We start from the raw sequence: 13,506 nt of genomic DNA, 5'->3' as shown, positions 1-13,506 counted from the left end.
CTGTTATTTGCATGTTTGCTTAATTCAACTCTGTTGGTAAAGACAACCTCCAGACATGTTTTAAGGTGTATATAAAATACTCTATTTTGAATAATAATTTGTGTCTGATATGGCTTTTCCACAAAAAAAAGGGTTCAAATATCTTGTTAAAATCCTCCCTCTCCCTCAGTAATAGTTCCAGAATCTATAAATATGCAAATATATTTCATTTCAGAAGTTTGTCTCCTACTTCACTGTAAAGTCAATTTCTCAACATATGTGCACTGGAGGCTTCAGGTTTCCGTATCACACCTATGTAAGTTGATCATGATTGGACCACGATTGACTTCCAAACTAGTTGCGATGTCACAAATCATGCTCATAGAAATCCGATGTTCGCTCTTTGAAATCGGATTTTCAGTGAGCACAGAGAAACTTTCCACTTTCAGCAGATGAATATAAAAACAGCCTTCTAGTGTCAAACTCTGTACATACATCTTTTTGCGCAGCGAAGCTTTAAAGTTAAGTTGTTAATTTATCAGCACTTGTAGACCAATATCTGTTTTTGATTAAATCATACAGTTAAGCATAGTTTTACCATTTACGGGCCTATAGCAGGTATTAGTAATAGTACATACTGCATTCTCACTTCTTCCATCAGTTTGAGGAAGGCTTCATTCAAAAGAAAAAAGATGCGCGTAAATCCGCTTACATTTCAGCACCACGGACAGAACCTTTAAAGGGGTACTCCACTGATTTTACACATCAAAGTCTGTTTCCAGGTCTTAGGGAGTACTAGTTACTGCATAAATGAAAAAAGTAGTATAGCCATTGTGGCTCAAGAGGGAGCTGCATGAAGTCTGGCGACCCCAGCTGAAGACTACAAGTTTGAAAATGAAAGAAGGTGGAGGTGTGAAGTTAGAAAGAAGTGAGGTTACCAAACTTCTGTAACACGCTCTTCATCTCTGCATGAGGCTGGCAGCTCCAGGCTAAATTAGCCACTACTAGCATAACTCATCCATATCTGTACAGTCCAGTGAATCAACAGGTTTTTGAAGAATGTGTGGGATAAAAAAAGATGATATATCTGGTTCCGCTGCATCAATTTTGATCCTTTAAAAAAAATATTTTTCTTACTACTTTTCTTAATACCTCCAGAAATGTACATATGTACATACTATTACAAAAGAACTCAAACAAAAATATATTCAATATATTAATAATAATAATAAACTCCTGCTTATAGCCCGAGCCTACTGATGCTATTCTACAAAAGTTTAATTGAGGACACAATAGTGATTGGCAGGTGACCCATCAGATTCTTTAAAGTTAAAGATTTATCTATGATTTTTTTAATTTTTTTTTTTAAAGACTGATGGGTTTACCAAATTGACAGGTGAGGTTTTATGCACAGGTAGCATTAGGTCTATGGGATATGATTGAGATAGGGTTGCATATTCTCAGAGATGTTTATCACATAGGCCACGTAAAATTGACCTGTGGCTTTTGGGGTCCAGGGCAGTTGCAGGCTTTTCCCAGTAAACGTTCAATGTGGTAATTTAACTGAATTTCTTAATCAGGTCGAGAATTTGTATCACTGTGCAAAAGCAGCAGCGGTGGGAGAAGTATTCAGATTCTTAACTTAGCCTAAGTAAAAGTACAAATACAGGAATGTAAAAATACTCCATTATGAGTAGAAGTCCTGCATGAAAAAGCCTACTTAGGCAAAAGTACATAGTACAAAAGTACATAGTATTAGCAGCAAAATGTAGTTATTATTATTATTGTTATTATTATAAGTATTGCAGTAAAAGTAGTGTTTTGGTCCCTCTGGCTGATATTTCATTATATATGACATCATTAGATTATTAATACTGAAGCATCAATGTTAGAGCAGCATGTTACTGTTGTAGCTGCTGGAGGTGGAGCTAGTTTGATCTACTTTATATATAGTTGGCTAGTTTAGTCCAGTGGTTCCCAACCTAGGGGATGGGCCCCTCCAAAGAGTCACCAGATAAATCTGAGGGGTCGTGAGATGATTAATGGGAGAGGGAAGAAGAAAAAACAAAGTTCTGATACACAAATCTGTTTTCAGTTTTTGGACTTTTTCTCTAATCTTTGATTTTTGGTGAAATATTGGATCACTTGAACATTTATTGAAATGAAATCATGTGAGAAGTTTAGAGGGGGGAAAAATCACTATTTGGTAACTGTGTTGTATTTTAAAAGCTTGTTTTATTATCCATTGTGTCAAATCTTTATCTGAAAAGTAACTAAAGCTGTCAAATAAATGTAGTAGAGTAGAAAGTACGATATTTCCCGCTGAAATGTAGTGAAGTGGAAGCATAAAGTAATATAAAATAGAAATACTCAAGTAAAGTACAGTATCTGTGTAAATGTATTTGTGTTACTTTGCACCACTGATTAGCAGTTATGTGTAACGTTAGCAGGTTGTATCTTCCGGAATTAATAACGAACGTTGACCGTCACGTGCCGACCGTTACTGTCGATGAACGTTTGTTAACAGTTTGTCTGTTAAACGTCCCTGCAGATCTTCTGGCAAACCACGTAAGATAGTTTGCTTACATAACTTATTAACAAGCTAAAGCTAACCATAGATATCTGTATGTTTACAAATTAAGCAAGTTAAATTTAATGTAACTAACGTTAGCTTGGCTACTTCTTTGTGAACGTTACTTTAACTTTGGCGTTAGCTAAGTTAGTTAACGCTACGTTACTTTAGTCAACAAATTTACTTACCTGGTGTGTATTTTTGAATAACCTTGTGATACTGGAAATGTAGCCTATGTTTATGTATCTACAGTAGCGCTATTAAGCAACAAAAAAAAGAGAACAATTTTTCAAATTAACATATTAGCGTCTACCCTGAAATGAGCGGCAACGTTAGCCATCGTGGTGCCGCACGTTATCCTGCCGCTGAAGCCTGTTCTGTGTTGTAGCTAAATGATGATTATGGGAATATTAGGCCAGTGGTTCTCAAAGTGGTTCCCTCCAGGGGTCCTTGAGGGGGGTCCAGGGCGTTTCCAGCAAAAAGGGGAATAATTTGTTTTCACTATAATTCCATCTATATGTAACACAATGACAATGTATGACTATTTTGGTCTTGGGTTTCATACACTTTCTGTAATAAAACATCCAAAAGCAAAAATCTTATCAAATGGAGGTCCATGGTCCAATTTGTGTCAGTTTAGGGGTCCCTGATGTGAAAAAGTTTGGGAACCAGTGTAACAAGGGCTAAGTTACAGCGAGTAGTTACTATATAGCCTATCCAAAATCCAAAAACCAGTGATGTGTTATTGGCCATCCTTTTACATATATTTTACTCACAAGACACTCTAAAAGTAAAAAGTTATCCTGGGATATTATTTTGGTACTTCACATATCTGGACTAAAACCAAACTTCTTAGCAGAGTAATTAAGTAGGCCTATCAAGTATTGTGATGATTCTTTACAAAACCACAGAATATAAAAAAGTGTCTCTTTTTGCACCACCTTTGGATTTATGATTAAAGGCTGGTGTTGTTCTTTATTTTTTTATTCTTGTTAACAAATAACATGAAAAGACCAAAACCGATAATGTGTTAGTTCATCTGTCACTACCTCCATACCCTGCCTGTAGAACTCAGCCCAGTGAGTGTGGCTCATTTATGTGTTTTTAATAGTTTGTAGACAACACTTATGGCACAGAGGAATCACATATAACAGAATTTGGATACATAGACTGGATGTGTTAATAGGATCAGTTCATTGTTGGTTTCAGTCTTTTCATGGGATTTGTTTACAATGACAAAAATATAAAATATCACCAGACTTACTTTTTAAGTCTGCTGACAAGACCTCACATATATTTTGCAGAAAAGTTGAAAAAGACAAGATGGGTAATCGACAGTCAACAAAGAAGAAACAACAGGACAAACATCAATCCAATATGGACACAAAAGAAGCAGCTGATAAAAGGGAGACTGATCAGAGTAGCTTTGCAAAGTTACCCACTCCCACCAGCCCAGATGACTTAAACCATGGCGAATCAAAGGATTTAACTGGAAACCTCAATGAAACTGCCACCACTAGTCAAGGACTAGGCCCTACTAAACTTGACGTACCTCAAAACAGAGAACAAAGCATTCCCACGACTGGGAACATCTCACAGGATGCTGACCTAGTAAAATCTACCCCTTATCATGCAAGAGTGACTAAACTGTACATTTGTCTTGATAAACCTGACGATCCAAAGACCAATATTCCAAAACCAAGGCTCCAACAGGCCACACCTGCAAGACCAGCAGTTGAGCCACGTCATGGTGCGGAAACAAGCGCAGGAGACTTTGATGCTCTGATGTCAGACGTTTTACAGAAACTAAAGGATGCACCTGAAACATCAAGCCAGCAGCAGTCAACATCTACAGCACTGGTGCAGCAAATGACAAAACCTGTGCGACCGCAGAAAAAAACTACAGCTCCCTTACAGCAGCAGACATACAGACAGGTGACATATGGCCATACTCTATATGAAGAATCAGAAAGTTTAACACCATCAGAGCAGGAAACCACAAAGGAAACCACAGAGGGACTGATACAGAAATCGCAAAAGCAAAACACATCCACAAAACCAGGTGTTGCTCAAGTGCCTGCTTCCACACCTACAGAGTTACCAAACAATTCAACACAAATGTCAAATCAACCAAGAACTCAGGTCAACAATGAGGAAAACGCTCTACAAGAACCCGGCTTGAACCACAACAATGTCACCAACGTGATATCAGTGAACTATCAATACTGCTTCAGTGCCAAATCTGAATCAAGCCGTGCTAATGCTGCCAAACTGAGGCTAAGGCAGAAACTAGCAAATAAATTAAAGGCTCAGCCACAAGATGGCAGTAATAACTCCCAGCAAACAGCTGAAGAAACTGTCACTGTGCAAGAGAGTTCACAGCAGCAAGGTTGCACTGCCATGAGAGCCAAGAAACACAAAAAGCTGCACCAAATACCTCAACACAACAAAGCTGACTATGACACCAGTGGGAACCCTTCATCTTGCATACATAAAGTCAGTGTGAACCCACCAGAACCACAGGTCCCAGTAGTTGAACAGAGGCCTGCAGCTGCCCCAAATATCACTGCCACTCATCACCCAACAACTGCAGCTGCAGATGCGAATGTCAAGTTACGACACCAGTGTAAACTTAAGGTTTCTGTACCTCAAGATACTGCTGTTAGGCCTAGGAGAAAATGCACATTCATAGCATTAAATCAAAACCAACCAAAGGAAGAAAAACTGAATGGGAACAATGGACATGTTGGAGAAGAAAGACCGGAACCAGCTTTCAGCCCTGCCCCAGGTCCTGAACACAGTTTCCATGCTGAGGGTCGCTGGCACCCATTCACAGTGAATCAGTCCTGTTCCCACAAAGCACGATGTCATCATAACCCAGGGAAAGGTTTACCACCAAACGTCCAAAAGTGCTGAGCTACACGTCACACTGAAAGATGTTTTAGATAAGATTAGATTGTTTTTATTTTGAACATGTTAAAAATAACAAAATAAAATATATAGGCAGCAAAACAAAACAGAAATAACAGCAAACTTTCAGTAAGCAACACAAATAAAAACTTTTCAATGTTCATCAAGGGTGTAGGATGAAGTAAAGACTTTTCTAGTCCTAACATTTTTTTAATACTTTATCGATCAAATCGCAGCCAAAAAACATTGAAAACACATGAGAATAAATGTAACTTGCATAGAAACAATAACAACAAACAAAAACAACACAAGTCAAAAAGACACCCTGTACCAAATCATATTATTACAGTCCACCTCTTTGTTCATTCATTCTATATTTGTTCAATTTTATTTTTAAAGATTTGTTTTAACTTACTTAATGTTCTACATGTTTTCATTTCTTCACTACAGTTGTTCTATAGATTAACTCCCTTTGTTGGTGATACGATTTTGCATTCGTCCTCACTAATTGTTTTTTGAACATACATATTCCTCTTAGATCATGTTTACTTCCCCTCATTTGAAACAACCTTTGGATACTGTTTGGTAACTGCTGATTTTTTACTCTGTACATGATTTGAATAGTTTTGAAGTCAACCAGGTCTTTGAATTTTAGTGCATATTTAGTGCACTGACTAGTTGTAGTCAGTGTTTTACTTAAATCTGTACACAATCTTAAGTCTAGAAAATAAGTCTTACTATACTATGGTACTACTACCATTTTTGTTCACCTTTATACAGGTTTGATGAATGCCCAAACTACCTGCGTGAGCCTCCTCGGGTCACCACAGCAAAACTCGCTGCCTGCTTACCACTGAGAGAGGCGCAGGAGGAGGGAGGAGATTCTCACCAATAAGAGAAAACATTCAGAATATTCTTTATGCTTTAAAAAACAAAACAAAAACAAAAACAAAACAAAAAAACACTTACATTGTGAAAATTGTTCAGTTCCTGTATAAATGACTTGCTGTTTAGGAAAGTTAAGAGTTAAAGTGTAAAAAAAAAACTGAAACAGTCATTCAAAAAGTTTATTTTCTGAGTCATTTATTGCAGACAAAGATTTGCATTGTAAGATCAACTGGATTACAAACCATCTGGGAAGGAAGAGGCATTACCATTTAGAAAACACTCACAAACTTCAATGGCAATTCTGTCTGTTGCTAGGATACAAGGCAAGGGCAATACGTTTCTGTGAGCTCTACTAAGTTGAAAATGAACTTTGTATACAAAAAGGAGTTTGCTTGAATTTGGGAAAACTGTTGTTTGACACAGTCACAGGTTGGTTACTGTAACTGAGAAGAGACAAGTTTATTAAATGTAGTATCTGGACTTGAAGTTCTTGTCTTTTTATCACCAGGGAATGACCAATAAAAAGCAAACAGTTGGACAGATGGTATCTTGGATCAAATAAGTAACATTTAAACCCTTTAATGTCTTTAATAAAAAGGTAGATATATTGCAGTTGCTCAGACTGTTCACCTGTTAGTTCCCCATCTTCTCAAATGAAAGAAAAACTACCACACAGGAAGGCCCGCAGGTAGGTTTAAGATACAGAAAAAATAAACGTTCATTGATTTACTAAGGTATTGGCAACAAATCAGCCAACCCGGCAATAAATGAAGTCATATCCCTCAAGGAAACTGCATTCGAGCTGACTGGATGTATACTGGAACAGCGGCGTGTGTCTGAGTGCATCTGTACATGGTTGAGTGTGTTCCTGGGGGCGGATTACACAATCATTTCCAGCTGTCGTGCATATTCGATGACCTGTTGTGCCAGCTCCGTGGAGGGGATGGTCACCTCTTCTGTCCGCTGTTGCTGACTGGTGAAAGAGTAATAGCCATCTGGACTCAAAATCCATCCCCTCTGAAATGAAAAGAAAAGAACAATCAGCTTTGGCAATTTTATTCTTTGAACGCAAGGATCTGGGAAAAAAATATTGTTTACATTTTGGAAATAAAAATCATGAGAAGAGCATGAATAATATGCCAACAGCTGAGGGATAAACAATAAGTAATCTTCCATTTCAGTCATTGCCTTTTCCACCATACAGTGCATCAATAAAAATTAATGAATTAACTACTTATTGGGTGAAGCAGTAGATGCCGTCTTAAATTAGGTTTGGACTTGTTATAGAACCGTAACAGAATGTTGCTTTATACGTATTTTTTATTTGTAAAATGACATATTTTCTTCCAGCAGAAGGTAAATATCTGCTGTCAACATCTGCACAGACATTTTCTCTATCTTAAGACAAATACTGAAAGAAACATTTCCAATCATAATGACAGCAACAAACTGAAATGTTGCTAAACATGTAGTCATTCATAGCTGACACTTGAGACTCTTCTTGGTATGCAAGTCCTTGGTAAATTGTACGTACAACTGAGAAAACAGGGTAACACTTAATTTCCCCTCCCTTTATGTTTGACTGCAAATAGAAAATAGACTTTTTTCTTCATCACGTTTGCAGATATCTTATGTTTTTTTCTTGTAACATCTGCATACTACTTGAAATGTAACCCAAGTCTTCTTTCCAAATGAAAATATACACACCTTCTTGGCGTAGTCTGTCATCTTTTTTGGGGAACTGAAGAAAAGCACACGAGTGGCTTCACTGAACTGGATCTGCTCGTACGCTTTCTCTATGCAACCTGCGATCTCGTCACTGCAATTCAAAAAATTAGTTTTAGTTTATCTTTTAAAGACAGCTTCATATCATTTGGTCTTCTTCACTCCCTGCTGATTAGAGAATGTCGAGATTTAATATCATAAATTAAACAATGAGGAGTCCTGATATAATAAAATAATTGTGATGGAGTTGCTTCCACTGCAGAGTCCATCATCCTCTACATCAGGACACCTTACAATAGGAGAGAAAAGGGAGGATATGTTTAAAATGACCTCCATTTTAGATCTGTTTTGGTCAATGTGGTAAGTAAGATAGTGATAAAGCATCAGTTTTGTTACTGTAGTTACTTGCAGCTTAATATACTTTGCTCACTAATTTAGACTGGTGTTTTAACTGCTGACTGCAACTATGCTGAAGGTGTCCTGATATACGCTTTTAATGAACTGCTGCAAGCCAATCATATGCCAGTATTTTCCACTGACATGGTTTTACATAACCCAGATTTTAAAACCACAAGATGCATTGGGACTTCAAACCAAATCTACCAAGACAGAACAAACCAGAGTTACTTTCTCAGGGAAACAAACAACAGCATTCGTTATATGCAGAGAGGACTGCATCAATGAAACAAGTGCAGAAATTATAGTAGGCATGGTTACCATATTGATCCTTACCGAATAGTGTCAAGCAGAATATCTATAAAAAAGGTGTAGCTCTCAGCAGGGATGTTGCCTTTGGCAAGAAATACCTTGTTGTAGCTTCCCTCCATCAAGTACTGAAAAGGCCACGAGAGGATATAAAACATTAAAGTGGTATTTACATATGTTATTAATGACATAGTGTTAATATTAAATGTAAATACAGAATTATACAGAGCTGGGATTTGTAGAATTCTGTATTTCTGTATGACATACATGACATATGTGATTACGCTGTTATTTTGATGCGCAATGGGTATTCAACCCTACCTGGGTGAACTAGCCACGGCAACCCGCTACCAGTCCCTACTACTATAATAATGTCTCACTACTGATTTAAGGGAATTAAGTCATTTGAAGACCCAAATTATTGATTTGAGGAAACAAGTTAAGTAATTTGAGATTTACTTAACTGTTTACTGGACGCACAAATATCAAAATTATAGCATTGGTACCTAGTCAACACATAAAATTACAACTCCATATAAAACCCTATATTTGTGCTTTGTCTAGGGTTAAATTGCAGCACCTGCTCCAAGGACACTGGGTGTCTGATGTATACATTGGTCTGAATATCTCGTGCACTCAGTCTCTCAAGTTCCGTGTGAAACTCAGACACACGATTCTGTGAGAGCAGGAAGAGCAGGTTCAGCCCAAGTAACTGGTGCATGTATGCAGCTTCAGGCAGTTCATCCCTAGATGACAAAGGACAAAAAAGAGGGATGTTCAGGGAGAAATTCAGTGAGTACTATATAACAAAATCCCACTACACATGAAAATAAGTCGATTACTTGTAGTCAAAGTAGTAACACTTAAGCTGGGCCATGTATCTCTCAAAAGAGGGGATGTCTTTCTTGAGGATACTCCACAAGGCTCCAATTTCAAGGACATCACCTGCAACACAGACAGAAATCTGTTTGGCAAATGTCTACTTAGACGAACACTTACCAATGATTAAAGAATTTTAATATTCAATCAATACTCACGAGCTAAAATGAGCTGCTGCTTAGTGAGCGCGGACCCACTGGTAGGTAAAAAGTTCAGCTCCAGTAATGAAATCTACAAAGAGAAAGTTGGGGTCATTTTCTACAAAATTTAAATCCGTGTCTGATCCTAATTTCTAGTCATAATCTAGCATGTTGACAATAATACCTCGTGACATAATCAAACGCGCTGTCAGTTGTAACTTTAACTGCGACGACACTGGTTTTAGGAAAACAAAATAATCACATATACAACAGGGTTTAAAGTTAATAAGAATCAATACGTAAAAGAGGTGTTGAGCTCCAGTAAGTTTTGGCAATACCAAATGTTTATTTTGGATGTCAATTGCAGGATTAAACCACAGACTGTATATAAAGTCTATGGTTTGAACTAGTTGGACAATGAATTAGCAAACGATACATTGACGTTAGTAACACTGTTTGTTTCCTGAAGCAACAAACAGAAAGCCAGAAACAATGAAATCGATCATCACTGACATGTACTTAACAATTTGTGTCTCAATGTTATTTTCCCGAAGTTATATTACCATTTATTAAATTCAATACAGCGTTTTATTCTGACTAGCGTAAGTTAGCACGCTTAGCTACGTTAGCTAACCGCGCTAACGAGATAGCCTTTTTTAAACAGGCAGAGTTCCTGTTTCAGAATCCATAAAACTAAAACGGACGAATCGATTTACCTTAAGTTTGCTCAGGAGGTCTCCACATTTACTCAGGTTTGGGTTTTTCTTGTTCCACTCTGCTTTCAGTGTTTCATACAGCCCCGCAGTCTCTTTCAGCGCCATGGTGATTCTGCAAAATATACGACACCGGCCAACGGAATACGTTAAATGACTGTCGTAAAACTCTCGCGTTGCCATGGACTGTTTCCTCCATAGTGTTCGTTCTGACGCAGAGAGTGAATCAAGATGGCGGCATTCAGCACGGAGCAATGGCTGAATGAGTTACCAAACCATATTATTTTCAAAAAACTGCGAGAGAAGTTGGACTCAGAAGTCAGCTCAAATGAGAGAGAAGTCGTTAAAAACCTCACCTTTTGTCTGGGCGGGGACTTCTTCGTGTGGGACGACGTAGACCGCGTGTTTTACACGACTAATCTACGGCAACTGAACTCGGAGAGTTGCGTTAGCGGGAACCATCACCACCAGACGTTGCTGTGTACAAACCCACCGCGCTTCGCCGTGTGCCAGTTGTTGCTCAGTCCGACGCAGCAGCATGTCGCGCTCGTCGGGCAGCGCGGCGTATCGGTGCTGGAGCTGCCGCAGCGGTGGGGCAAGAGGTCCGAGTTCGAGGGAGGCCGGAGCGACATCAGCTGTAAGACAACACCGGTAGCGGAACGCTTCTTCACCAGCTCGCCGTCGGTGAGTCTGCGGCAGGCGGCCTGGTACCCCAGCGAGACCGACGAGCCACATCTGGTGCTGCTCACATCCGACAACACCATCAGGTTTTACGGCTTGAAGTCGCCCCAGACGCCGGCCAGGCTGCTGTCCGTGTCGCAGTCTGAGGATGACAGCAACGTCCGTCCTCCGGCCCGCTCTTATGCCGCTTCTCTGGGGGAGATAGCGGTGGCGTTTGACTTCGGGCCGGTGTCGTCCGCCCCTCGGCAGCTGACAGCGCAGTGCTCCAAAGAACAGCTGTTCTACCCCCTGTACATCCTCTACGAAAATGGGGAGACCTATCTGACCTACACGAGCCAGTTCAACGGTTTGAGTCTAAGTAAACCCGTTGGACCCCTCCCCATGTATCCCGCAGCAGAGGATAACTATGGCTACGATGCTTGTGCCATCCTCTGCCTGCCCTGTGTGCCCAGCATCCTGGTCATCGCCACAGAAACAGGCACTCTGTATCATTGTGTGGTGCTGGAGTCTGAAGATGAGGAAGACACAGGGGCAGTGGAAAAGTGGATCCGAGGCACAGAGGCAGTGCCAGCTCTCTATGTCTTTGAGTGTGTCGAGCTAGAGCTGACCCTCAAAGTAGCCACAGGAGAGGACGAGGAGCCTCAAGAGTTTGATTTCACCTGCCCAATCAGACTGCACAGAGATGCCTTATGTCAGCACAGGTACCACTGCACCCACGAAGCAGGTGTGCACAGTGTGGGGCTCATCTGGGTCAACAAGCTCCAAAAGTTTCTCCGTTCAGATGAGGAGGATAAGGACAGTCTGCAGGAGCTGGCTGCTGAGAAGCGCTGTATCGTAGAGCACATCCTTTGTACCAGACCTCTCCTTACCAGTCAGTCAGCTCCAGTTCGAGGCTTTTTGATTGTGTCTGACCTGTCCCTGGGTGCCACCATGATCTGCATCACCAACACCTACGAGTGCATCCTGTTGCCCCTGCTTAGCTCCATTCGCCCCCCGTCCCCTCCCCTGCTCTGCTCCCACCCGGGTACGGGCTCCGCTAGCTCCCCACTGCGTGGGCTGGCTGACGACTCTTTCGAGCAGCACATTCGCAACATCCTGGCACGTAGCTCCACAAATCCCCTTGTACTTAAAGCTGGAGACAAGGACACATCGCCACCACCTCCAGAGTGTCTGCAGCTCCTCAGCAGAGCGACGCAGGTCTTTCGTGAGGAGTACATTCTGAAGCAGGACATGGCCCGTGAAGAGATGCAGAGAAGGGTAAAACTCCTGACTGGCCAGAAGACCAAGCAACTGGAGGAGATGGCTCTGTGCAGGGAGGAGAGGAAGAGTCTTAGAGAGGCAGCAGAGAGACTGGCCGATAAGTACGAAGATGCAAAGTATCGCCAGGAAACCATTATGAAGAGGGTTAAAAAAGTGTTGAGCAGCTTGCAAAGCCAACTGCCCATACTGTCAAACAGTGAAAAGGATATGAAGAAGGAGCTGCAGACCATCAGCGATCAGCTGAAACTCTTGGACAACTGCATCAAACAGGTGAACATGAAGATGGAGTACCAGAAGACACAAGTGGACAAGGATGTGCCTGTCGCCCGGACGACTGTCTCGCTCAACGCCCAACAGAAGAAGGTTGTTCAAGATGTCCTTAAAGAACAAGGACAGCAAATTGGTGACATGATGAAGCAGATCAAAGACATCAAAAATCATTTCAGTTTCTAAGAACTGCAGAAATCTGTAAATAAACTGTTGTAAACAATTGGAGAAACTATTTCAAATGCTCTTCTGAATACAGTCAGTGGTTAAATATGCCTTCTTGCTTTAGTCATAAGTGAATGTGCCATGTGTGGAATGGGTATTTGACTTGAGAGATGATTTATATACACTGATATAACTTTACCTTTGATACTACATGTTGTTTGTCTCAAACAGTAGGTTTTCCTTTATGTCTGTTTAACATTTTGAATATTTTTTTACATCAGTGTTTCTGAATGTTAAGGTTTGATTGAGTGCCCTAGTCGGAGCACATTGTGCCATGTATGGGCAGGTAAAAATGGAAATATTTTGAACCAAGATGATTTACTCAGTTTTGGGATAAATAATAAACTTTAAAGTTCTCTTTAATTGTCGTAACTCATTTGTGACTAAATATATTCACTAAAAGATCTTTGATTATGAAGTAGTTATAAGTGAACAGATTGAGTGAGAAAAACATACTAAAATGAAAAAGTATTTAAAAAATACTAAACGATAATACAGTACTCACATGTCTATGTGTATATGTAGGTGTGTCCAAACTTTACTGGCACTGTAAATTGAAGAG

General features: G+C 40.0%; 3 protein-coding genes across 4 annotated transcripts; 2 read left to right on the top strand and 1 right to left on the bottom strand.

The window, feature by feature from the left end:
- The first annotated feature begins 2,413 nt into the window (after nt 1-2,413).
- On the top strand, nt 2,414-6,887 carry LOC122983371. Of its 2 annotated transcripts, none has more exons than XM_044353078.1 (3): nt 2,414-2,547; nt 3,856-5,460; nt 6,242-6,887. In XM_044353078.1, exons 2-3 carry the CDS (start codon nt 3,875-3,877, stop codon nt 6,354-6,356), a joined length of 1,701 nt encoding a protein of 566 aa, XP_044209013.1. In that variant the 5' UTR covers nt 2,414-2,547; nt 3,856-3,874; the 3' UTR covers nt 6,357-6,887. The 2 variants fall into 2 exon arrangements, with proteins under 2 accessions (XP_044209013.1, XP_044209014.1); XM_044353079.1 differs by having other exon boundaries at nt 2,415-2,547; nt 3,856-5,339.
- psmd8 (proteasome 26S subunit, non-ATPase 8) lies at nt 6,515-10,886 on the bottom strand. Its single transcript, XM_044353081.1, has 8 exons — nt 10,868-10,886; nt 10,515-10,626; nt 9,817-9,889; nt 9,622-9,724; nt 9,360-9,525; nt 8,807-8,907; nt 8,057-8,168; nt 6,515-7,366 (listed from the first exon to the last, which is right to left on the bottom strand). The coding sequence occupies exons 2-8, from the start codon at nt 10,617-10,619 to the stop codon at nt 7,229-7,231; spliced, it is 798 nt and encodes a 265-aa protein (XP_044209016.1). The 5' UTR covers nt 10,620-10,626; nt 10,868-10,886; the 3' UTR covers nt 6,515-7,228.
- nup88 (nucleoporin 88) lies at nt 10,671-13,307 on the top strand. The gene has a single exon (XM_044353077.1). It carries the CDS (start codon nt 10,743-10,745, stop codon nt 12,903-12,905), a length of 2,163 nt encoding a protein of 720 aa, XP_044209012.1. The 5' UTR covers nt 10,671-10,742; the 3' UTR covers nt 12,906-13,307.
- Nucleotides 13,308-13,506: the final 199 nt, after the last annotated feature.

The sequence above is a fragment of the Thunnus albacares genome, chromosome 6 (genome assembly GCF_914725855.1).
Source record: "Thunnus albacares chromosome 6, fThuAlb1.1, whole genome shotgun sequence".
Lineage (NCBI taxonomy): Eukaryota > Metazoa > Chordata > Actinopteri > Scombriformes > Scombridae > Thunnus > Thunnus albacares.
Note: the sequence above shows the minus strand (reverse complement) of the source record. Positions and strands in the feature narration are given on the sequence as shown.